Here is a 23,781-nt window from a genome sequence, read left to right on the forward strand (position 1 = left end):
TACTCACCCTCATGTCGTTCCAAACCCGTAAGACCTCCGTTCATCTTCGGAACACAAATTAAGATATTTTTGATGAATTCTGAGAGCTCCTGGCCCTCCCATAGACAGCAATGTAATTACCACCATCAAGGTCTAGAAACGTAGCAAGGAGATCGGTAAAATAATCCATGTGACATCCAGGGTTCAACGGTAATTTTCAGAATCAGAACGTTCAAATCAGAACGAAAATAACGTATCCGCGTGACACAGCTGACACAGAACAGCATACGCTGTTTACGTTCAGTGGATATTCTCCAAAATGGCACCAGGGTGACGCGGAGGAGACAAATTGTTGAATAAAGTCATTATTTTTGTTTTCTTTACGTACAAAAAGTATTCTCGTAGGTTCGTAAAATTACTGTTGAACCCCGGATGTCACATGGATTATTTTACCGATCTCCTTGCTACGTTTCTGGACCTTGATCGTGGTAATTACATTGCTGTCTGTGGGAGAGTCAGAGAGCTCTCAGAATTAATCAAAAATATCTTAATTTGTGTTCTGAAGATGAACATAGGTCTTACAGGTTTAGAACGACATGAGGGTGAGTAATTAATGACAGAATTTTAATTTTTGGGTGAACTAACCCTTTAAGTTTGCAATTGTGAGACTCCACAGTTGACAGCATCTCTGTTGTGGAATTAAATTTACGCCTTGTTATTTAAATTTACGCAATGTTATTTATTTCTGGTACTGCAAATCTAGTTATTTTAGTGTCACATTGTTGTATATTACAAAATGTTCTCAAAAAGAAACAATGGAGATATCTTTATCGGCATACATACTCCACCTTCCCATTTTAAGATTACATCGAGGCACCGATCTCAAAGCTTGAGCTATTCAGCACTGGCTCAGGTTCACCTGCAGTGTTTCCCTGTATTTTGGCACAATGCAGTCTTCACTCCATTTTAACAATATGCCAAGTCCCTGCAGGTCAAAAATGGCCCACAGCATGATGCTAAACAAGCATACTTCACTGCAGGTATGGTGTTTTAAGGTGTGGGCAGCGTGAGCTCTGCACCTTTGAATTCTGTTCAAAAGCTCTCATCTGAGCACAATATCTTTTCTAGGTCTGCATTATGCTTCTTTGCCCTAACATGGTTCTTTCGGAGTAATGGCTTTTTTTTGTACCACCACCCCATGTAGGCCAGAGCTCTTGGCATGATTGACTTTATATTTTATTCTCAGCTATTGAACACTGTGGCTTCTTCAAAGCCACTGTTGGCCTTTCGCAACTCTCCTTCTTTGGAGAGTTTTGAAGAATAAGCTGTCTAGTTAGTTTGATATAGCTTGTACTTCTTGATAACTGAATGAACAATGGCTACTAGGATATCCATAGACCTAGACATGGTTTTATTTATTTTTTGGTAATTCAACCAAGATGAGAATTTGCATAAAATAGCAGTGGTCCATGCAACTTGTGCACTATATGGCAAGTCTTCTTAAACCTTGCGAGCAATCATATGGCTTCAGACTTGGAATATAGTGCATAAATCGTATGTAGTACATTTATGGAGATTTTTAGAGCACTGGCAACTCTCTATTTATAACTCTCACTTGTCAATCTCATTTTCTGGTCAATAAAGAGGAAATTCAAATGGATTGGATCCATGAATACAAATACAAAGGTGCTGTATGTCGGAGGAGGGCTGTCTCTTTCTCTGTCTCGTTTCCTCTGAGGTAATTATCTTAATAGGCTGACTAATAGCACCTCTCAGAAGTGTGTCAATGGTCTGGGAGGGATGGAATGGATGGTATGTGGAAATAGAACCTGACAACACACACAGGGCCCTGTGAATCACAGTCTCAACCCAACGCAAGAGAGCCTACATCAAGAAACAGTCCTGTAAGGTCGAAATGCTAATGCTGATGCTAATAGTCATTAAATCTCACCTCGTGTTTAGACCACAACAATATGCCCGAAAGAGTAACGTATTTGAAACATCTTGTTTTCAGACAATGTACTGCAGTCTGGAAATGATACTTCTCGAGTGTTGTTCCAGTCATTATTTTTAAGTAGGAGTTTCAGTTTCATGCTGTGTGGAACGTAGCATAAGTATAAACAAGTTAAAAACATCTGCCAGTGCAGTACATTTTCTATGAAAACAAGTCTTAATATATTATGCAGTGTTGCTTCTGAAGTAAATTTGTCTTGTATTCATTTATTATTTTCTAAATTGTTTGATATTTTACATGAAAAACCAAAAAAGACTAATTAAAATCTCACTAAGAAGTCCTACTTTGCAGTGTAACTGAATGGCTGCTTTCATACAGACAACAAATACAACTGTATTTACTAAACAGGTGTGACTCTAAATTAACCTGTTCACACAACATGCAGATCAAATACTCTCTATAAGAACAAATAACCAAAGTCAAGCTTTTCTGTTCCCTTTTCTTTACTCATAATAGCCATGAGCATTGCCTATAACTATAGTTCAACTATTTTGAAATCAGTACTTTTATTCAGTAAGGATGCATTGAATAGATCAAAAGTGACAGTAAAGACATTTACAATATTACAAAAGATTTCTATTTGAAAATAAATAAATGCTGTTCTTTTGAACTGGGCATCCTGAAAAAAAAGCTGATTGGTTTCCACAAAAATATTAATCAGCACAACTGTTTTCAACATTGATAATAATAAGTAATGCTTCTTGAAAAGCAAATCAGATGTCTGAAGGATCATGTGGCACTGAAGACTGGAGTAACACTGCTGAAAATTCAGCTTTGCCCGCCCAGGAATAAATTACAATCTAAAATCAATTCAAATAAAAAAACAGTTGGAGCATTGGTAAGCATAAGAGATTTTCAAAAACAAAAATCTTACCAACCCCAAACTTCTGAACGGTAGCTTTAAAACAAAGCTAACAACTGTACAAAAGTGACAGTAAAGACATTTACAATATTACAAAAGATTTCTATTTAAAAATAAATAAATGCTGTTCTTTTGAACTGGGCGTTTATTAGAGAATCCTGAAAAAAAAGCTGATTGGTTTCCACAAAAATATTAATCAGCACAACTGTTTTCAACATTGATAATAATAAGTAATGCTTCTTGAAAAGCAAATCAGATGTCTGAAGGATCATGTGGCACTGAAGACTGGAGTAACACTGCTGAAAATTCAGCTTTGCCCGCCCAGGAATAAATTACAATCTAAAATCAATTCAAATAAAAAAACAGTTGGAGCATTGGTAAGCATAAGAGATTTTCAAAAACAAAAATCTTACCAACCCCAAACTTCTGAACGGTAGCTTTAAAACAAAGCTAACAACTGTATTGTGCTGCTGTGTGAGTGTAGCCAGTGTGTGTGTTTATTTTTAATATTATTTCCATTTCTACTCCTCAGAGCCTTCACCTACATAACCATCCGATTTCTCCATTCTCTTTCCCTCACTCCATTCTCGCCATCCATCCCTCAATCCCTTCATCCTCTCTCTCCCTGTCTCTAGTGAACAGCTGGTGAGGAGAATTCCCACAATCCCTCACACCGTAATCTCCCTCCCTCTGCTCACACGTCCATCCATCAAAAGAGCCTTTATTCACCCTTGCTGCTGCTGTGTGTGTGTGCATGTGTGCTATGTCTGATGTCACTGCAAGCATATAGTTAGCTGTGTGGAAAGTTTAGTAACGTACAATGAAATTAAATCTTCATGTGATGAAATAAACACACCGACCACAGGTTTTTATTTTTAAGGGTTTTATGAAGATCATATGTTTGTAAGACTCACTTTGAATAGTTCAACATTTACACAAGGCCAGGTGTGGGTTTGTTTGTGTTTTCATTTATAGGTGTGTTTTTGTGTACTTAATGACTTTAACTGCAGCTGCAGATGCCAGAAGGTTAATGAATCACTGTGTTAAACCATCTATATCCCGTTAACCTGAGACCTACAGTGTGATCTTTATCAGGAGAATATAAGCACGCACACACACACACACACACACAGATTGCTCAGATCAAACCGACACATGCAGAAATTGAAATAGAGCAGGGAATTCAAACGGACACATTCACAGGGATAAACACAGACTCTATGGTGTGACACACACACATGGTACATACACACATACACACACCTTTAACATACCGACCGTAGTGTGGCGCGGGACTCTGATTGCTGACCTAGTTTGGGAGGGACCAGTCACTACTCATAGCCATCAGACAGCAAACACCCTGGCTCAGCATGGCAGACAAACACACAACCACAAACACAGAACTTTGGAACTCAGAGAGCAGCAGCATCTGTGTGAAATTAAATAGTACGGTTTTAATTTTGACAAGGCTTCAAACTGTGCAGCAAGGTATGCTTAATGTTGCCGCTAAAAATACGTAAAAGAAATGGCATGCGTTAAAGTGTGCGGGTGAGCTGGGAAATCCTCTCACATTTCTACATTGCAAGTAAGTATGGGGCACTAAATGTTGTGCATTGCAAAACGGCGTCTCCAGTGTTAACAACAAAAACGGACCAATTTTAGCAACAAAAAACTGTTTTTTTTTTTCAACTGTCTGTTTTTTTAAATGTTTTGAACAGTAAAATAAACATCTGTGAAAAAATTCTATAAAAATCATTATCTTACTGTAATTTTATCTACAGTGTAATTTTTAATTTTATTAAAAATTGTATTAAAAATTTTAAATATTAAAATTACACCCAAGTGGTGAATAAAAAAAAAAAAATCTCTTAAAGCAAAATATTAAATTTACATCTTGAATGCAAGTACAAATCTTAAAAAAAATCTTTAAAAAATACAAAATTTACAAATTAAAATCACAAATCTGAATGCAAATTTTAAATCTGAAATCAAAATCATGATTAAATCTAAATGTAATTTGAATCTTAAGCATTAAAACTAAGTAAAGTCTTAATCTTAAAGGGGTCATATGATGTTGCTAAAAAGAACATTATTTTGTGTATTTGGTGTAATGAAATGTGTTTATACGGTTTAAGGTAAAAAAAAACACATTATTTTCCACATACTGTACATTATTGTTTCTCCTCTATGCCCCACCTTTCTGAAACGCATCGATTTTTACAAAGCTCATCGGTCAGAAAACTTTATGCACCAAGAGCTTGTAACACTCCAAAGAGAAAGGAAAAATTGAAATCACATCATATTACCCCTTTAATCTTAAAAATGAATCTAAGTCAAACATCTAAATATACATTTTAAAACTAAAAATTGTGAGTGTTAAATCTAAATATAATCTGAATCTTAAATTTAAAAATCTGAATTCAAATGGTAAATTTGAATTTTAAATCAAAATCATGTGTTAAAGATAAATGTAATCTAAATCTTAAATGGAAGTAGAAATCTAAAATAATCTAAATCTTAAATATAAATAAAATCTTAATTCAAATTTTCAATCTCAATCTTAATTTTAAGTGTTAAAATCTAAATGTAAAATGTTAAATCTAAATCTTAAATCTACGTATAAATTTATATGTCCTAAATATAAATCTAAATGATGTTGCTCACTTGTAGACAATGCACTTTTATTGATTATAACAAGAGCGTTCACATTTTGCTGCATCGTGCCACTCATTTGCAGTATCACACTGTGACATTTCTGTACACACACACACACACACACACACACACACACAGGTTAGGGTGGGAGTAAGGTTCATCTCTAATATTTCAGTTTAACCTTGATAAATAAACTAACAAGACCTTTTCAATAATTAACAGCCCCTTACCACAAGTCTAATCCAGTGTGACAAACACACACACATACATGCACACTCTGACGCTCCAAAGTCGAAATATAAACGAGTAGCTGTAGGACGGGCAAACAAAGCCATACATGTAAGTACACGGTAATACACTTTTAATTTTACCATTAACTCAGCGATTGCAGTGAGGCAAGCGCTCATACCACAATTGTGAATTATTGACTATACGAGAATGTGCTTTGAAGAACGTGATGGTAAAGAGGAGGTTTTGGAGAGGGATTCTAATGCAGTGGGTTTTTTGAACGCTTTTTAGGGTAAAGTGCTCCCCTGGGAACTCAGTTAGCGCCCAGTGATCAAAGTTTTGACAAAAGAGCTCGGAGCGTTTGATACACTCTGATACACACTCAGCAGGGAAAAGATCTCAGCTTCAAACAGTGCAGATCACACGGGAAACAAGCACCAGCTAAAAGCATCACTCGCAGCCTCACACAACAGGACGGAACCACAAAAACCTACACTAATAAGCTGTGCTTTTATCCTATATTAAAACACATAAACAGTTTATATCCGTGACAGCGCAGACACCATACGTGGATATGGGGGTGTGTTTGCCATTGTTGGTCGGGCTGTTGTGTCTAGCTGCTCTTAAATGCCCTTGAGTCTCACAGGCCCATTACAGCCAATTAAGATCCACATAATCACAAGTGTGTGCAAAACCGCACAGCACCCAACGCTCTGTCTTTCTCTTTCTCATTACAGGCATATTGTAGAAATTAACAACTGCCAACTTAGGTTAATTAAAAGTGATTTCCCTAGGGAACAAACAGTAACACGCACACATATTCTGGGTTTTATCGATGGATTCATCTATTGGTGGAGCAACTATGAGGTAAATTTGACAGGACAGAACCCCTGCGGCTGACGCGTGGTATTATTGTACTTGGGTAATTAGCAAATATTCCCTAAAAATGTTTGTCCATTCAAATCCTTTTTATAGCAGAAATTATCACTTTATATGAAATCTTAATTTGTGGGCTTTAAACTCTATTTGTAATATTTAATATTATGAATCAGGGGTCTCATATTCATATTAAATGATGGCTTGTGCTATAAAAATCCTACAAAACTACAAGACAACATTAATACAGAGCACTGCACGTGACATTTGTTCCCATGACTTATTAATTCGTGGTAACTTTTTATTCATTTGTTCCCTCATTTTAGTGATATTGTGGCCACATTTTACAATTTCTTTCCTTTGTTTTGTTAACTTATAAGTACTTTGTAGTAAGCAGTTCCCTCGTTTTAATTTTGTTAAATCATGGTAATGACTGAACTAAAATGAGGGAACAAATTAGTACAACATGGCCATGATTTTACTAAAATGAAGAAAACAAATTAGGCTGTGGGAACAAATTCTTATTACATGTTCATAATATCTTTTTTTTGTGAAAAATTGATTTGTGGGTTGGATGAGTGAATAAATTATTCCTAACATTTAAGGAGGTCAGAAGATAACACAATATGTGGGACGGATTTAGCTTGTGGAGGCTGATAGTTTAAAAACAGTTATAATAGAATACAAAAAAACACAAGAAAGTGAAAATTAAGATTATGAAACATGACCGGGCGTGAACCTGTGTTATCAACTTGAGCACCAAGGAATAATATGCCTGGAACATGTGTTGCTAACTTCTGCATAGCTAGATGCAAAAAAAATTGAGGGACCCAAAATAGGGAATTGATTCCCACACATAAATGCTGTTGTCCAAAACTATACTCTTGGTTTTTTGGCATTGCGATACTGGTTAACACACACTTACCTATGATGTAATAGTCTCGTAAGTTCTTGAATTCGTGACCCCACAGGTTGGGCGAATACTCCTGGAACTTGATGGTAAACCTCATATCGCTGTTGGGTTTGTCACAGGTGAGCAAAAGGTTTGGGGTGCCCATCACCTCACACCTGTCAGCCTGCTCTCGTGAGGACACCAGGTAGAGTTTATAATACTCATACTCAGGGGGAGAGTTCGGCCCAGATGGACTCGTGGCAGGACACACAAGGTCCAAACGATCCCCTATTTGAGGGTAGAGAATGTAGCCCCTTTCATCTCCAAACCTGCAGAATTAGAGAGAGAGAGAGAGATGAAGAGTGAGTGACAGACAAATGCGTAATGATCGTTTCCATGGAAACTGAGATTGACAGTTTGATATTTGCTTGCGTGTACGTGCATATGAAACCTCAAGGCCTGTTTGATGCTGAAACTGCCCTTTTGTTCATACATTTTTTACTCAATGTAAACATACATGCCCTTTGGTTCAGGAGAGTGTGTGAGAGGGCATATGTGTGGTTTTGCTTGCCAATGTGATGAAAATGATCATATGTGGGGATCACGTTTTGCCAACAATAGTAAAACTTGAAATTGCTTAGATTGTGGGAGACAAGTCAACGGCAAACCTGTATGACTTTCCTCTGTGAAAAACAAAAGATGATATTTTTTTACATTTGTACTGGTCGCTCTTTTCTATGCTCAAACACCTGCACTTTATGTAGGGTTTTAGTGCTTTGTGTTTCTGCACTGATTTGTTGTTTGATGTTAATTTATGTTGTTATCTGTCTTGTGTTATAAATATTGTTTTTTTCATTTATGTTGTTCTGCATTGCACCTTGGTCCTGGAGGAATGTTGCTTCGTTTCACTGCATACTGTACTGTATATGGTTAAAAATGCCAATAATAGCCTACTTGACTTGACTTGAATTATGATGAATGGAGACTATCAAGTTTCAAAAAAGACACAAAAAAGTATCATACAACTAATCCATACAACTTGTGCGCTCAATTCAAAGTCTTTTGAGGTCATACAACTGCTTTATGTGAGAAACTGAATGAAATTTCAAAGTCATTATTCACCCCTTCAGCAAGATGTTAACTGCTGTGTCCGGATCATTGAGTCAATAAAGTTGAACTTGACAACTCGATCATTTTCATTCCTGAATTATTCATTCAGACCAGGGGCTGGATTCAGGAAAATCTTCTTAAAGAGGTTAAGAAATTCCAAGAAATTCGTAAGAATGTTCCTACAGTAAGTGCAATTCTTAACAAATTCTTATGAAGTTCTTAAATATGGTTCTTGCCAAAGACCTGCTGATCAACTCAATGTAAAACACCTCAAAGTCTGTCTTTTTGCAATGCTTGCCAATAAGCGCACACACTATTTTTGTCGTAACTGGCTTGACGGGAATTCAGTGGTCTGAAAATTAGCACAGAGGAAAGGAAAAAACACATTCTGTGTAAATGGTCCCTCAAGAAAGGTTGTTTGGGGAGTAGAAAACATTCTTAATTTTATTCTTAAATTAGAAAGTAGAACGAAAATAGTGGTTAAGTATAATTTTATTCTTAAGAATATTTTGTGAATCCAGCCCCTGGTTGGTTAAGCTGAATCGACCTGATTCATTTGAGAAGAACTCAAAAGAATGATGCTATTTCTTTCATGAACCTACCAAAGACAGTAATGGAGAATGTTTATGGTATATTTTTGTTATTGTGGAGCTTGGTAACCTCAGTCCTCATTATACATTTTTTTATATCATATAATATACTTTAGTTTCCCACAGAATAATGTCCGTCTTATGGTTCTGAAACACAATGCTAATTTTTTTGTAAATGGTTCCTGTGAAAAATATTAAATAATGTCTTATTGAAAAACTAATAATGCAGTAAGGTTTCTGTGAGGGATAATAAAATAAAAAATAAAACTTGCTATAAAAACAAGTAATAGAAAGAGTCTATCAGTGGAGACCTTGATAGAAAAACAAAAAAGCGTGTATGTGACGAGAGCATTTCCAAATATATGAACACTTTCATAAAAACATAAACAATTATTCAGTATTTTATATAGCACATTCTCAGTCAAACCAAGGCCAAAGCTGAAACAGCACTTAAAAGCTCCTATACCTCCATCCTCTTGTGGAAAGAAAATTCTGGCATTTAGCAGACTGACATTTTAGCTCAATTCAGAGTCTTGTTCTGAAGTTGAAAATTCACCTCACAAATAACCCCACTGCAGATAAAAGTATTTTGCAGACTCATCTCTCCTCATGCTAAGTGTACAAAGCTTGACATTTCCATTAGGCCAAGACATCCAAGCAAAACTCCAATTAACCACACCGCAGTTTGTAAGACACCTTTGCACAGACAGATAGATAAAAAAAAGCTTCCTAGTCAGGAAAAAAAAATTCTAAATCACGTGAGAGCAAAAGCACCTCATCTGTGGATCAACACATATCCATTAACACACTGAGTTTAGGCCTCAATCAGCTGTCTGCCGCACCAAACACACGTGACCAAAACACAACAAAAGTCAATGTGATCTTAGCCTTTTCATTAGCTACTAACATGTGGGATCTGACTGAGAGCAAATATCGTAATCTGATAATCAGACGCTTTAATTTATCAAACGAAAACTCACTCATCTCTGTTTGGTGAAAAACACACACTAGGCCTTCTGTGTTTACATTGTGCTGCTCATCGAACAAAGCAATTTACCAGAGGCTGTGAATTATGATGACCACACACACACTCTCTGACCATATAAGATGAACTGGGTTCATCAGACTGTCTGTATGTTTAACTCTTTACAGAGACTTGTTTAATCCTTTTGTCTCTGATATATTTACCCAATTGTGTCTGATCGAAGACACAGGAGGGCAATCTGGCATTCTTTACTGGTTAAACCACGTTATGATTAGTTAGTGAACTCACCCCACACTGTTTAGATAAAGGTTAGAGGTGGTCGACCTGATTACATGCCGAGGAGTTGCGGGTTTCTGTGCTGGTTTGATGCTTCTTATTGGTGGGCTTGAATCCCACGGCTCCTTTCCACTTGCACTGCAGAGCTGGAGTGACTTTGGGCCGCCCTTGAGTTTCTAAGGCCGACGGAAGCTTTGAATCCAGACTCTGTTTTTCCCCTTTCACTCATCAACAAACCTCCACATCACTCACACCAACACAACATCTTCCCATGAGCTCACGCTGGGCTGTCCAAAGTGTGTTTTCAGCAAGACATTGCGACAAAATGAAAAGGAGATGAAAATCATAATTCCAAATTTATGCATTATCTTTTTAGTGTATTGTGTTGTTTGACAAAAGCAGACTAGGACATTCTCTGTACATAATGAAAAACATTAGATATGCAAAGACAAAAAAAATTGGCCTATAACCGATAAATGGTTGATAATAAAGTTTTATACTATTTTGTTTAAATTAAAAATGAAGAAATCTAAAAATGCTTCAAGTGAATTTAGGCAGCATTATGTTGTACAGAATAAAAATGCATATTAATTTTGAGAGTTGCTAAAAAGATTTAATAATTAAATTATTAGTGCTTTTAAATATTAATTTTAAGTGAACGTTAGAGGATGACAACAGTAATCTAAATGTAAAAAAGGGAAATGTGCAAGAACAATAGCACATCAAATATCAACTGATAATTAATAAATAAAAAATCTCTAATATTGGCTAACCGACATGGTAACACCATGTTGTGCATCCCTAATAAATATTATATACTGCAGAATGTTTTATTTGTGTATTATTTTATACCATTTTAGTAGGACACAACATGGAAAAGAATTTTCCTTGCTGTTGCACAAATAAATAAATTCAAAATTCAGTTCAATGAACTATAAAGGCATACAAAGCTGCAAAAATGTATCATTCTGAAACTGACACTGTATTAAGTTTGACAACCATGAGCACATAGCCACTTGCATGCACAAATAAACAAGTGCAGTCAATTTAACAAGTTAGTGTGATTTAATCAAATATTAATCATATCCATAAGAAATTCAAGCTTGAAGGAGCTGTTCACACAGGTTCTTGCATTCAAATTCAGGGATCTCTAGACACATTTTTCAAAATTTAAGTACTTTTTACTTGACACGCCTTCTAAAAAAAGCTCATGATGCCTCAAATCTCTGACTCTCATTGTAAATGAATGATTTCTGGCTGCTGCAAACTGCTGTCAGTGTTAAAAGAGTCAGAGAGAGTGTAGAAAATGGTCATAAAATACTCGACTATGACTGTTTTTGGTGCACTATATGTAGTCAAAGTGTAATGGCACCTTTAATTTCACAACAGAGGACAACGGCGCATTTAGTCTTACTTGTGTTTTCTTGAAGCTCAAGCAAATGGATATGTTAACCTCAAATCCTGCCACCCTGCAGATCCCAACTGTTTTCCTTCAGTCCAAACGGAAGACATTTCTATCAGAGAGCTGTCAGACCCCTGCTGAGAGATACGAAGCACGGCGACCGTTACCAAGACCACCCCAGAATAACAAAGGACAAGAATCAAATCTCAGCATAATACAATTTACCGATAGAAGCAAACGTAACATGCTGCATCTGTTTCTGACTACACTACACTGATTTTTCAAAGGCTTTTGAACATGTCAAAATTTCTCTGATGTGATCACCAGTTGACGGGCTGAATGCATTTCTCTTCCCTCCGCAGGAAAAAAAAACAGCTTTGCTTGTTGAAAGAACTGACAGTCTTTGTCTGTTAGTGGTTCAAGCGAAAGCGCAAATATTTTGTGTTCTTTGCATTGGTTATCAGTGACAATGACAATGCTAAATTTCCTCGGTTTGGTGTTGGTGGATTTTGCAAACATATTTATTCATGTAAAAGGTGATTTTTGGTTTAAATTAGAGACAAATCAAACCTCCTTTTGCACTGAAGTAAACAGGCAATCAAAGTGATAAATGCCTACATATGTATTCGAAATGCTCTTTCTGTGAGCTCCGTGAACTCTAACTGATCTTTTTATGTATGAAATATGCATGAAAATGCCGATGTTTATCTTCATTTACGTGGAAATTTAAGACAGGCAGAAAAAGCATTCTAACATGGGAAATATAGCTCTGCAACCTAGACACAAACCCCCACAAATCAGTGATTAAGCACTTTAAATGTAAATGTCACAGAACAGGATCAGAATTCACAAGGTTCATATTCATTATCGATTCATCACTGCAGAATCTGGGGTATTTTAAGTTTCCTCATGCCACACTAAAGCAACAAAAGGCTGATGGAGCTGAAACTCAAACAAACTTAAACCACCAATTACCATTCACCTCACTGCAGCAATGTGGAAAATGACCTCTATTTAGAGTTTATATAATGATACTATTTTATTATAATTGTAGTAATTGCACAAAACTGGGGATATTTCCTCTCTCCTGGTTTTCTAAGAACTTGTGTATATGTGTGTGAGAATCCCCTAAAGTAACAAACCCTGAATGTCCTTAAAAGTAAAACTTATACATAATGCAGTAAATACTAAAGTAAGCTTTTAAAATTACTTTAAAAATACAAAAGGTTTTCTTTTAGCATGTGCTAAGTCTAGAATGAATATGTGTACTGCGCTGATTTTGAGGGAAAAGTGTGCAAAAGTGAATCCATTTAAACATGGTAAATGTGTTAAGTGACTCTTATTGGTTGATGAAGCATAAAAGAGTTAAAACTTTAATAAAAGAACACGCAACGGGTGGCAATTTGTATAATTTTATGAATGATAGGAGTGACCATGTGGAAATCTGATTCTAGATTAGACTGCAGTAACTAATATTGAGCAATAGAAAGCATATCGTCATTTAAATGAATGTGTTTGTGTCTATGGAGTTTATGGTCATCAGGACCTGCTGAGTGCACCCAGATTATCTTAAGGGCTCAGAGAGTGTTGTTTCATGTTCTTATCAGTGCTATTTAATTAGCTAAGGGCTGGAGATAACTTACACATTCCTGAACTCTGACGGACTGAAACCCACTTACCACACGGCTGAGAACCGCATGCCACAAATGCACAGTGACTCACATATATGCAAACACAAAAGCCTAAAATTAGGGAACTTCTGGGGGCAATAATGGTAACCAATCAGCAGCTTGCTATGGCTGATTTGACAGCAGATTTGTACTTTTAGCATTTTAACCCTTTCAAATGTAGCAGTTAACTAACTGAAAAAAAAGTCCTATAACATAAAATATGATCACAATGATAGGAATCTAAAAAACAAACAAACAAAAAAACCTACAGATTAGATAGTTAGGCATCACATTGATGTAAATGTCAATACAAGTGATAGTACACAACTGTACACACTGTTCAAAAGTTTGGGGTCAGAAATTTTTTGGTGCTCAATAACATTTCTCATTATCAATGTTGAAACAAGTTGTGCATCTTAATATTGTTGTGGAAAATGTTTTGTCAAGATTGTTCAAGCTTTTATTAGAAATTGATTTTTTAAAGTCTACGGTCACCTTTAATCAATTTACACACAGTCATGTGAAAAAGTAAGGACACCCTATTGAATTCCATGGTTTTCCGTATCAGGGCATAATACAAAATTATCTGGTCCTTGGCAGGTCTGAAATTTAGGAAAATAATACATCAGATGAACAACAACACATGACATATTGCACCGTGACATTGTTTATTTAAAAATAAAGCCAAGATGGGAAAGTCATGTGTGAAAACGTTAGGACACCCTTACTGTTAACATGGGAATTAAGAGGGTAAGTAACGGTCAGGCACTGCTAATCAAATACCTTTGATTAACTGATCGTCAGCAAGTGTGAGCAGCTCGATAAAAGCAGAAGTTTTGGCAGTTTGCTGGTCTGGAGCCTTCAGGTGTGTGTTAACACAATACCAAAGAAGAAAGACATAAGCAATTGATCAATGATCAAGCAATTGATGCTGCCATCAATCTAAGAGTAAAATGGCCATTTTCAAACATTTTGAAGTCCATCATTCTACAGTGAGGAAGTTTATTCACAAGTGGAAGACATACAAAACAGACACCAATCCTCCCAGGAGTGGACGTCCCAGGAAATTCACCCCAAGAACAGACCGTGTAACGCTCCGAGAAGCGTTACACGGACTCAAACAGGAGTTACGCAGACTCTACAGGCCTCAGTTAACATGTTAAATGATAACGTTCATGACAGTTCAATTAGAAAAATATGGGACAAGTATGGCATATTTGGAAGGGTTGCCAGAAGAAAGCCTATTCTCTATAAAGAAACATGGCAGCAAGTTTTTTTTTCCCCCAAAAAAACTTACTAATCCCAAACTTTTGAACAGTAATGTACATGAAACCCCTCAGATGCACATGAAAAATGTGTTGACAAAGAATTGGTCCTTGTGGTCGAAAGCAAAACTTTTCTCTAACGCTTGAGACTTGTTAGGCCTTATGGGCACATTACAGCAAAATGGTGCAATACAGAAAATAATTATGTAATTTTCCCAATTTATTGGCAAATAATGTCTTGGCCAGCAACATATTGTGTACTTCTACACAAAATGTGTCTACCGGGTGGTCTTCTGTTGTGGTTAGGTCGAGTAGCTCCAGGGAGCTGATGGGCCCAGAGGCCGCTGACTCCTCAGCCCAACATGAAAAGACTCATCAAGCTCCAAACACTCAGGTGATTAAAAATGAACGTCACTAAAAATAACCTTCCCTTTGTTTGGAAGAGAGAGAGAGGAGGGCACATGGAGAAAGGATAACTCCCAACTCACTTTTCATGTGTTCTCTCAACTCTCCGTTTTCATGTTTGAACCGAGCCACGGGGGAATTAACCAATTCTGATTCTTTTTAAAGTTTGTGGATAAAATGTTCGGCGGCCTGTTTAGAATACGCAAATCTTTGCAGTGGCAGAGTGGAAGTGTGTGGGTCCACCGTTTGACACATTTTACAGCATTTATATCCATTCCACAGAATTCTATGGAGGAAGTCCGCAGATTGCATCCGGGCCTATTAATGAGACATCAGCGAGTTAAAAACAGGATAACCGATTAATCTAGTCTATAAAAACAAATGCATGTTCTCATCGCTGTCGGTTTACTTTTCTTCATTGTGTTTCTTGACAATCTATTGATCATGATTCACATATAAGACCTGCCATTTACCTACATTGTTCCCTCAGAAGCAAATGCTCGTCCAACCTTCATGAGGATGGGAAACAAGAGACGGCCAAGGAAGAAAAAGAGAGGCAAAGAAGGAGGAGAACAGGAGTTTTTCCAATAAATTGGATGACATCAAAACCCTAATCCTGTATAGCCTCAATCCATAGATGACATGCAACGAAAGCGAACAACAGCTAAAGAAACAATCACTGTCATCATCATAAATGTTGTGTTTTACAAGGGGTGCTGATGTTAACAGATGATGTAAAGCGCAATGCTTGTCTCGGTCATTCACTGTAATGCCACCTCCTCCCCCCTCGGTTCAGAACCATCATCGGAGTAATCTTAAAACTGTAATTACTCTTTCCACACACAGCATAGTATCATGCCAGGGCTTTGAAGGCATGCCAGAGACGCACCTCTGAAACCGAAAATTAAATACAAGTGAAACAAGAGAAGGAGGTTTTCATCACGAAGATGGCAGGTCCAACTAAATAACATCGAAACTGAATTGAAGTCAGACTATGAAGTTTCAAGGGTTGCTGGTATAAATTAAATGCCTTTCTGGGAACACAAGAACCATAGGAAATAAATTAAAAATTAAATTTCAAGAGAGAAATGAAAAATAAAAAATGTTTAAAAAAAGTAAATGGAGAATTCTGCTTAAACTTCTTGTGTTTCAAATGTTTCTCCTGAAAAAATTATCTAAGTAATGTCATGTTTCTACAGAGTTTCACAAAACATCTCATCATAGTCTGAATATGTTATTCAGCCCGATCACATATCAACATAATAGTAAGGATTTATACATAACATTTACAGATTTTTGTTTTGATATGCACTGAAATGTACAATTTGCATATGCACAACTTTAGAAATGTAAAATCTTTATAAACACATTAAATTATATTTATTTGATCAATATATTTGTATAGTTACATTTTACTATTATTAGTTATAGTTACATTTTCACTATTAGACATTTTTCCCTTGACAAACTAAATCCAATTTAAATTATTCAATGATGATAATTTACAATAATTTTACCATTTTAAAGTTTAGGTTTGGGTAAAGTGATGGTATCCTTTGATTGGAGTTGAAAATGGCACAAAGAACAGTGTGAAACCATTATAATGTCAAACAAAGTAAGTACTACATTAAATGCATGCGAGACTGCACACATTTAACCATTTAAAAATCAATGTACAAATTCAACTAAATTCAATATGTGATAAATCTAAAGATTTCATTAACATTTGCATATCTCTAAAGCTATTCAAATGTAAAATGCTTTGGGTTTACATGTTGTCAATATGTTAATAATATACATGTCAGGGTCTATGAAAATGTGCTAGAACTGCACTTTACCTGCAACTACCTATGATTTTTAATGAGACCACATTGTCAGATTTGCCTACACACAAGTCTGGAAGTTTCAGAACTCAAACATTTCAAAGTATCTAACTAATCTCCTTACTGTACGTCAATAATTATCTCATTTGTATCTCCCCAAAGACATTAGAAGAAATCTCAGATATAAAGTTGATACTATGAGCTATGAAAGAGCAACCTCGAAGCAATAAAATTATCCTCTGGGAAAGAGAGAGAGAGAGCAGTGACACAAAAGAATGAGGTAATGAATGAGGAGAGAAAAAAAGAATTAGATGAATAGGTGAAGGGAATGTGACAGAGAGGGAGAAAGACATTAACCCTGGAAAGAAAAAGCGCAAGAGAGAAAGTGTGTATAGAGGTAGTAATCCCTTCACAAATGGCTTTGTTGCCTGTCTGATGATGGAGCAGTCCATATGATGAACTAATGGAGGGGTGTTGTGTAGAGGACTATCCTCCCACTCTCACACCCCTGGAAACTGAGGTCAAGTGGTACAATTCCATTTTCAGTCAATTTAATACCACAATCACAATCTCTCTTTTAACAATGTAACATTTTCCATGAGGTCCTATCTCTTAAAAAAAAAAAACACTCTCTCACACACAAATGGCTAGGAAATGTTGGAGGGACTTGCACCGTGAAACACATTTACAAATCCTAAATCCATTATTTTCACTAACAATGTTTAATCTCGGTCTGCTCTCGGTCCCTAGAAAGGCTCTATACAGGATCTTTCATCAAAGGAGAACCAATCGATCAGATTTGCCAGAAAAACCCTACTGCGACAACAGTAGAAGTCAAAAGTCTGAAGATCTGATGTAGGCTCTGTGCTCTTCCTGTCAGTTTTCCAAAGTATCTTTTCCTACCCTTAAAATGTTTTAATTTGAAACGCTTAACCCAGTTAAGAAAGCTTTTATCTGTCTCCAATTAGCAGCTGATTCATTAAATATTGAGGGAGCCATGAAGGATTCAATTTTTAATGTTCATTTGAGGCAGAGTTGTACAACAACTTCCCCAGGAGCAATGCATAGAGACAGTCTGTGCTCAACATTGATTACACTCATTGAGGGGCTGAAATCCATTCCTCTCCTCCCACGCACCCCTCCATCCCATAACTTGTCTGACCCGTTTCAACGTGATTTTTTCTCTCCGCAAAGGCTCTATGGACATACTAATGGTTTTCTCCAGACATCAGGGTACTACATGACTTCACAAGACCTTTGAGAGTTGTCAGGTTAAAGTCAACATGAAATCAAAACTGACCCTATTTACATTTTAATGAATGTTTCATGGTCCTATTGTAAATTATGCATCAATGCTTTGTAATCTTTAATAGAAGTGGTAAGTTGCTTTTCCTCTTTTTCTGCTGGCATCACTTAGACCAGAGTTTTAAACGTTTTGATCCCAAGGACCCCAAAATAGGATGATATTCCCCTCTTAAAATATAAAAGCAGCTTTATAATTTTTTTTATGTACAAAGACCCCGTAATACTGTTTGAGAAAAAAATGCTCTTTGCAAAACTATTTTTTTTTTATTACTGTACTTTACTGTAATGAAAGCCAAAGTAAATTATAAAGATATTATCTGTAAAATATTTTATTAGTATTAAGCTTAATGTATCTTTTTTTGCACCCACTAGTCAAGTAATGTTAAATGTATAAACCTGAAGACAAGCATTTTAAATTAATTTCAGAATTATTTCTAAAACACTTTTAAAATTAAATATTGTACTTTTTTTGTGTGATAAATATATTTAATGAATATTTTAAGTTAACACATTCACTTAAACAGCCCTACAACTAAATAAAAATTAAAAACATTTTCCACAGACCATCTAGCACCCCCGTGCAGCCCTCAGGGGAACCCAAATTCAAATTGTACCCCAATTTGAAAACTCCTGACTTGTGGTCTTTTAGGTTATATTAACCGGTGGCCAGGCAACCTTCAAAGTCTTGTTTCAACAAACATGCATTCGGTAATGTTTTCCATTTTTGTAAGTCATGATCCAATCAATTCCTGATGGAAAACATGTCCCAGACTACCATTTTACTCTCATTGAACTTTCAGTTTCACGCAATCAATATGTCAGATTATGGAAGCAAATGACACACTGACACGCTGCCGTAGATTCTTGATGATTTTTTATATTATTAATAAATTTTCTGGCATCTCTGTGTGTATGATGAAATGTTCAGTTGTCTTGTGGGCAAATGTGTCAAATGTGTGTGTGAGAGAGAAGGAGAGAAGGAGAGAGTGAAAGGAGAGCGAGATGACCTGACAGGGATGTGGCTGTCGGGGTGTGAGTAAACACGCCGACCTTTTCAGATATCAGAGCGACATTTATTTCACATGGATGGATGAATGACTTTCTCCATTGCTTTTTATATATGACTTTATCTGCACAAACCCCGCAATTCCTTCTCTCTACTTCATAAGTTGAAACTCTGGCTCAGCATCCATTTAATCTTTATGTTCTTCTCTCTTTTAGACAACCATGTTTATCTTTTCCGCCTCAGATCTATTTGTCTTCCCTAATTATATTTCTCTACCATCCGTCTGTCAGGGTGAAGCTCTGAAGTTCTCAGAGGCAGTTTTTTAACAAACCAACTACCTAGTTGCCTAACCAGTATTTTTTCTTCCACTTATTGATTCATCTCCTTCTCAGGGATGAAAGAATTCCTGATTCGGTCTCTCACCCAAGGTCTTAACGTGGCTTCTCCTTTCCTCTTGTCCAGAGAGCATCCTCAGCACAGACAAAAATCAAAGGACATTTGCGTGGGTTTGTATATTGTGTCACTATGAATACCTTATCTAGGGAGGGCATGCACGCGACCCATAATCGGGAGGCAGCCAGCCGGAAAATGCCCCCCGGTCTTTCTCAGTTGAGTGTCTGTCCAAACCGTTAACTAGACTGTGTCCCAGGCCAAAGTCACCCCTGTCCCAACTGAGGCTAAGTTTATATGTACATGGTTCCCACATTTTCTGACCTATTTCCATGATTTTTCAATTACTTTTCAAAGCTGGATAATGGCTATATAATGACGTTTAAAACTCATTTTATAGAAATTATACTTGCAAAAACATCTAGACAAAGAAAAACTTCAGAACATGGAGTACAACTAGCCTACACTTAGGGCCTACAAAAAAAAGTTCAAGTTTAAAAGTTGTAAAAAAAAATACTAGAGTATGTTTTACAAGAAAATATGATTTCAGTCTTTTTACTTCAAAATTTCATGTTTAATTCAATGTGTTAACTGCAGTTTGTAATTAATTGTGAAACTTACAATTTCTGAGTGAAAATTGTTTCTACACCTAATTTTATTTTTTCCAGTGTACAAAAAATTATGTTGACTATAGAAATCACACTTTGAATTATATTTTTAGGTTTTCCGGGACCCCGTATGTGGTTTACAATTAACTTGACTAAAAGTATCCTTTAATGCTAAATCAAAATGTAATCAGAATCATCTTTCTATGGTGCAACATTCTAGTTTAATTCTAGGATTATATGCATAAATGCAAATTGACAAATATTACAATTTATTCTAAATAGAGATCTGTAATTGGAGGTATTTGAGTCTTTAGAAGAATTAACTTGAAAAACTTGTATCTGGGTGTATGAGTTTTATATCAACCACCAACGTACCTTCTGTTCAAAGAGTTCCAGTAGACTGGCTCCATGTTGGTCGCATCCACTGCTAAACTCTCCATCAGGAAGATTAAGAGAATTCCCAATCCATTGACCCAGTCTGAGAATGCCATAGCCACCCAGGCTCCCCTTGTCTGGACTCCCATGTTCCTCCTACAAGACAAATGAATGGGACCTAACAGAGACAAAAGACTGGTGGAGGGCTGAACTTCACTAGATCCCTCTGCGCTTGAGGAGATGGTGTGACCGCAACATCCACATCTGAAAGACTCGGGAGAACGAATCTCTGAATGTTTGTAAAAGAAAGCAGAAACATCAACCTCCTTTGTTCCATTCAAAGGGGTCAATGACCTCAACTGAAAGTCCCAATTTTTGTCAAATTTGAGAAGGCAAAGCCATCTGGTCAATGTATGAATTTGATTTGGATGAATTTCAAACAATATTACTAGTGTGCATGGGGGTGAAGTTAAATGTTTTGAAGCGCACGTACACTGATACGGGGCGCCAGGTCCACTGCAGGTGGTTTCTTAGAAATGTTTCTCCATCAACCGCAGCATTAGCATTTCTATCAAGGACTCGGAGTTGTATTTTTACTCCCGTTAAGAAAACGAACATCCACCCGGTACAAAAAATGCAGTCTTTCCGCGGACAAAAGTGTTTAAGGTGTGTAGTACTTTCACGCTGGTGAAGAACACACCTCTGACAATGTCCAAAATGAGAGATCCAGAACTTTTCGCTCGTCTAATATCCAAAATATTTACGTAAATACGATGTCACAGTCCTGAAACAACAGCGAGTGTGTCCACCAGCAGGGCATTGAAAGGAGGTAAGTGGCAGTAATTGGTAAAAGTCTGCTGCAACAAACGCAGAAACATTGGACACAAGAAATGAGATATTCCTGTAGTCCATGGATACGACGCGTGCCGTTCGCTCTGTCCGATTCTCTGCAAAGTCTCGCGCTTTGACAGCATTGTTGCCAGATCTCAGGACAAAAACAAGCAACCTCGTCTGAGAAAACAAGTCTAACCGAAAGAGGCGAGCCCTGTTTTTTTTAATATTTCTAAAGGTTTAGTAGTTGTTTATAAATTATGGGGAAGGTATAACTCCGTCATTTCATTGATCAACACAGAAACACAAATATTAAATACAATCTAGATTTAAAATATTATTATTTATTAAATAATAGTAAATTTTAATGCACCAATTTAAATATGAAGTAATAAAAAGTCCTTTTCTAATTATTAAAATTAAGAGGACATGGAAAAAGTCATTTTCTAATTATTAAAATTAAGAGGACATGGCAACAACTGATGGTGGTGAGCGCGCGTGTTGGTGACTTCTGTTGGGGAGGAGAGTTTGAAATGCGTCTTGAGAAAAGCTCCTCTCTGAAGTATTTTTCAATACTGTTGAATTTAAATGTCACTGCAGCTTGTCGGCCAACAAACCAAAAGAACTACTAGGTTATAAACTGTGAGGACGGCAGGGCTCGAGTCGACTTCCAAGAATAGCGCCTCAACTTTATTCGAGGCACATCAGGACAAGGTTTGTGTACTTAAACCTTATGCCCTGTGTCTAATATAAAGTGTCAAAAACAGTAGGCTACAAAAGGATGATGCCGGGTTCCTTGGGGAATCAAATGGTGGAATTAAGTTTATGCTGTGTAGGACTCGAGATTAACCTAGAATTTGTTGAAACCGCTGTGACTGAAAAATGACTGAATATCAAGCACCGATTATCACCGAATCTTTTGTAATGTCACTTACTGTAAGTTACTCTCTCTGAGGTTCTGAAGCAGAGTGTGATTATACTGCCTCATAGTGGAAAACAGCCGCAAAGCAGGAGTCAAATCTGACCGCATTTAAGACTAAACGCCAACAATAATTGCAACAATGACAGAAAACAAGTTCAGCATTTAATTGTTTTTTTTTATTTTCAGTATAACATATTTTGATCTTCTCAAAGCAAAACTAACCCCCATGTTCTGTACGTACCCACCTAATCATTTAAAACTAAAAAAAATTAAATGCCAAACTGATAGAAGGCAAACTACCACTTTTTAACTTCTTTTTCATTTTTCAGCATATACCAATGTTCATTAACCTTTATCTGTACATGTCAATAATTGCAGTTATTCACTTGAACATTAACATACCAACAATACATAGAAAACACTGGAAACATCCCAGTCTTGTATGAGTAAAGTCAAGGTAGTGGAAAACATCCTCAGCCAGGCTCAGATTCCTTTAGATGACTGAGTGGTGTAGATATAGCCTGTGCTGTTTTTTTCTAATGAGTGTTACATTAATGTTGACCAGGGCAGTTCTATTTTGTACAATTAAGGCATGTGAAACACCCAAAATGATGGCCTACGATGGACAGAACTCCACAAACAGGGACCAAAATCATTTACATTATGTACAGGGCATCCAGTCCCCACCTCACCCACGAGCGATGGAAGAATGTACGAGTGTCTTTGTACAGACACATACAGTCTCTCCACATGCATGCACACACCTAGTCTGTCTGTGGGTCCCATTCTACGCTGTCAGGACAAAAGAGAGATGAAGAGAGAAAGAAAGAAGAGAAAGAGTTGTGGTCTCTTGCTTAATCCAGTTCGACGAAATCAGAAGCCGCGTACTGGTGCGTGTGATGGTCCCAGCAGAGAGATCTAGGTTACGTCCATCCTGGAAAAACAAAACCCAGCCAGGATTAAAACAACCACAATGGGAGTAAAATTAAAATTTTCAACCTCGGCCTGTCGCATCTCACCTGCTTCACTGCAGCTCAGCTGTTTCACAAGCATCCATGAACTCCATAATGTCAACAATTGCTGTAATACTCTCATTTTTTCATTGTATTGACAGGCAATCATGACAAGTCTGTGTCCTTGAGATTTAGTTCAAGTGAAGTGCGCGAAGAAACGAGGAGAGCTTGCATCAGTTCGTCTCCTCTCCAAACATTCATCACATCTAGACTCCTCAACCCTTAGCAGGGAAGGAAGTTTTTGAAGAAATATGATTGATAGACGTGAGAATCTGCGCTTTCTCCACACAGTAATCTTC

At 36.8% G+C, this 23,781-nt stretch overlaps 1 protein-coding gene across 3 annotated transcripts in view; it reads right to left on the bottom strand.

Moving 5' to 3' along the window:
• Positions 1 to 21,650, bottom strand: part of efnb3a (ephrin-B3a) — a 36,207-nt gene extending 14,557 nt beyond the window's left edge. For 2 of the 3 annotated variants that reach the window (XM_016555293.1, XM_016555291.1), the window contains exons 1-2: positions 20,717 to 21,650; positions 7,540 to 7,835 (exon numbers count right to left, since the gene is read on the bottom strand). In XM_016555293.1, coding sequence (XP_016410779.1) covers positions 7,540 to 7,835; positions 20,717 to 20,865 — 445 coding nt within the window. In that variant the 5' untranslated portion in view covers positions 20,866 to 21,650. The remainder of the gene's footprint in view (positions 1 to 7,539; positions 7,836 to 20,716) is intronic. The other variant, XM_016555292.1, reaches the window with a different exon arrangement.
• Between the last annotated feature and the right edge of the window lie 2,131 nt (positions 21,651 to 23,781).

The sequence above is a fragment of the Sinocyclocheilus rhinocerous genome, unplaced genomic scaffold (genome assembly GCF_001515625.1).
Source record: "Sinocyclocheilus rhinocerous isolate Xijiao unplaced genomic scaffold, SAMN03320098_v1.1 scaffold1127, whole genome shotgun sequence".
NCBI classification, from domain to species: Eukaryota; Metazoa; Chordata; class Actinopteri; order Cypriniformes; family Cyprinidae; genus Sinocyclocheilus; species Sinocyclocheilus rhinocerous.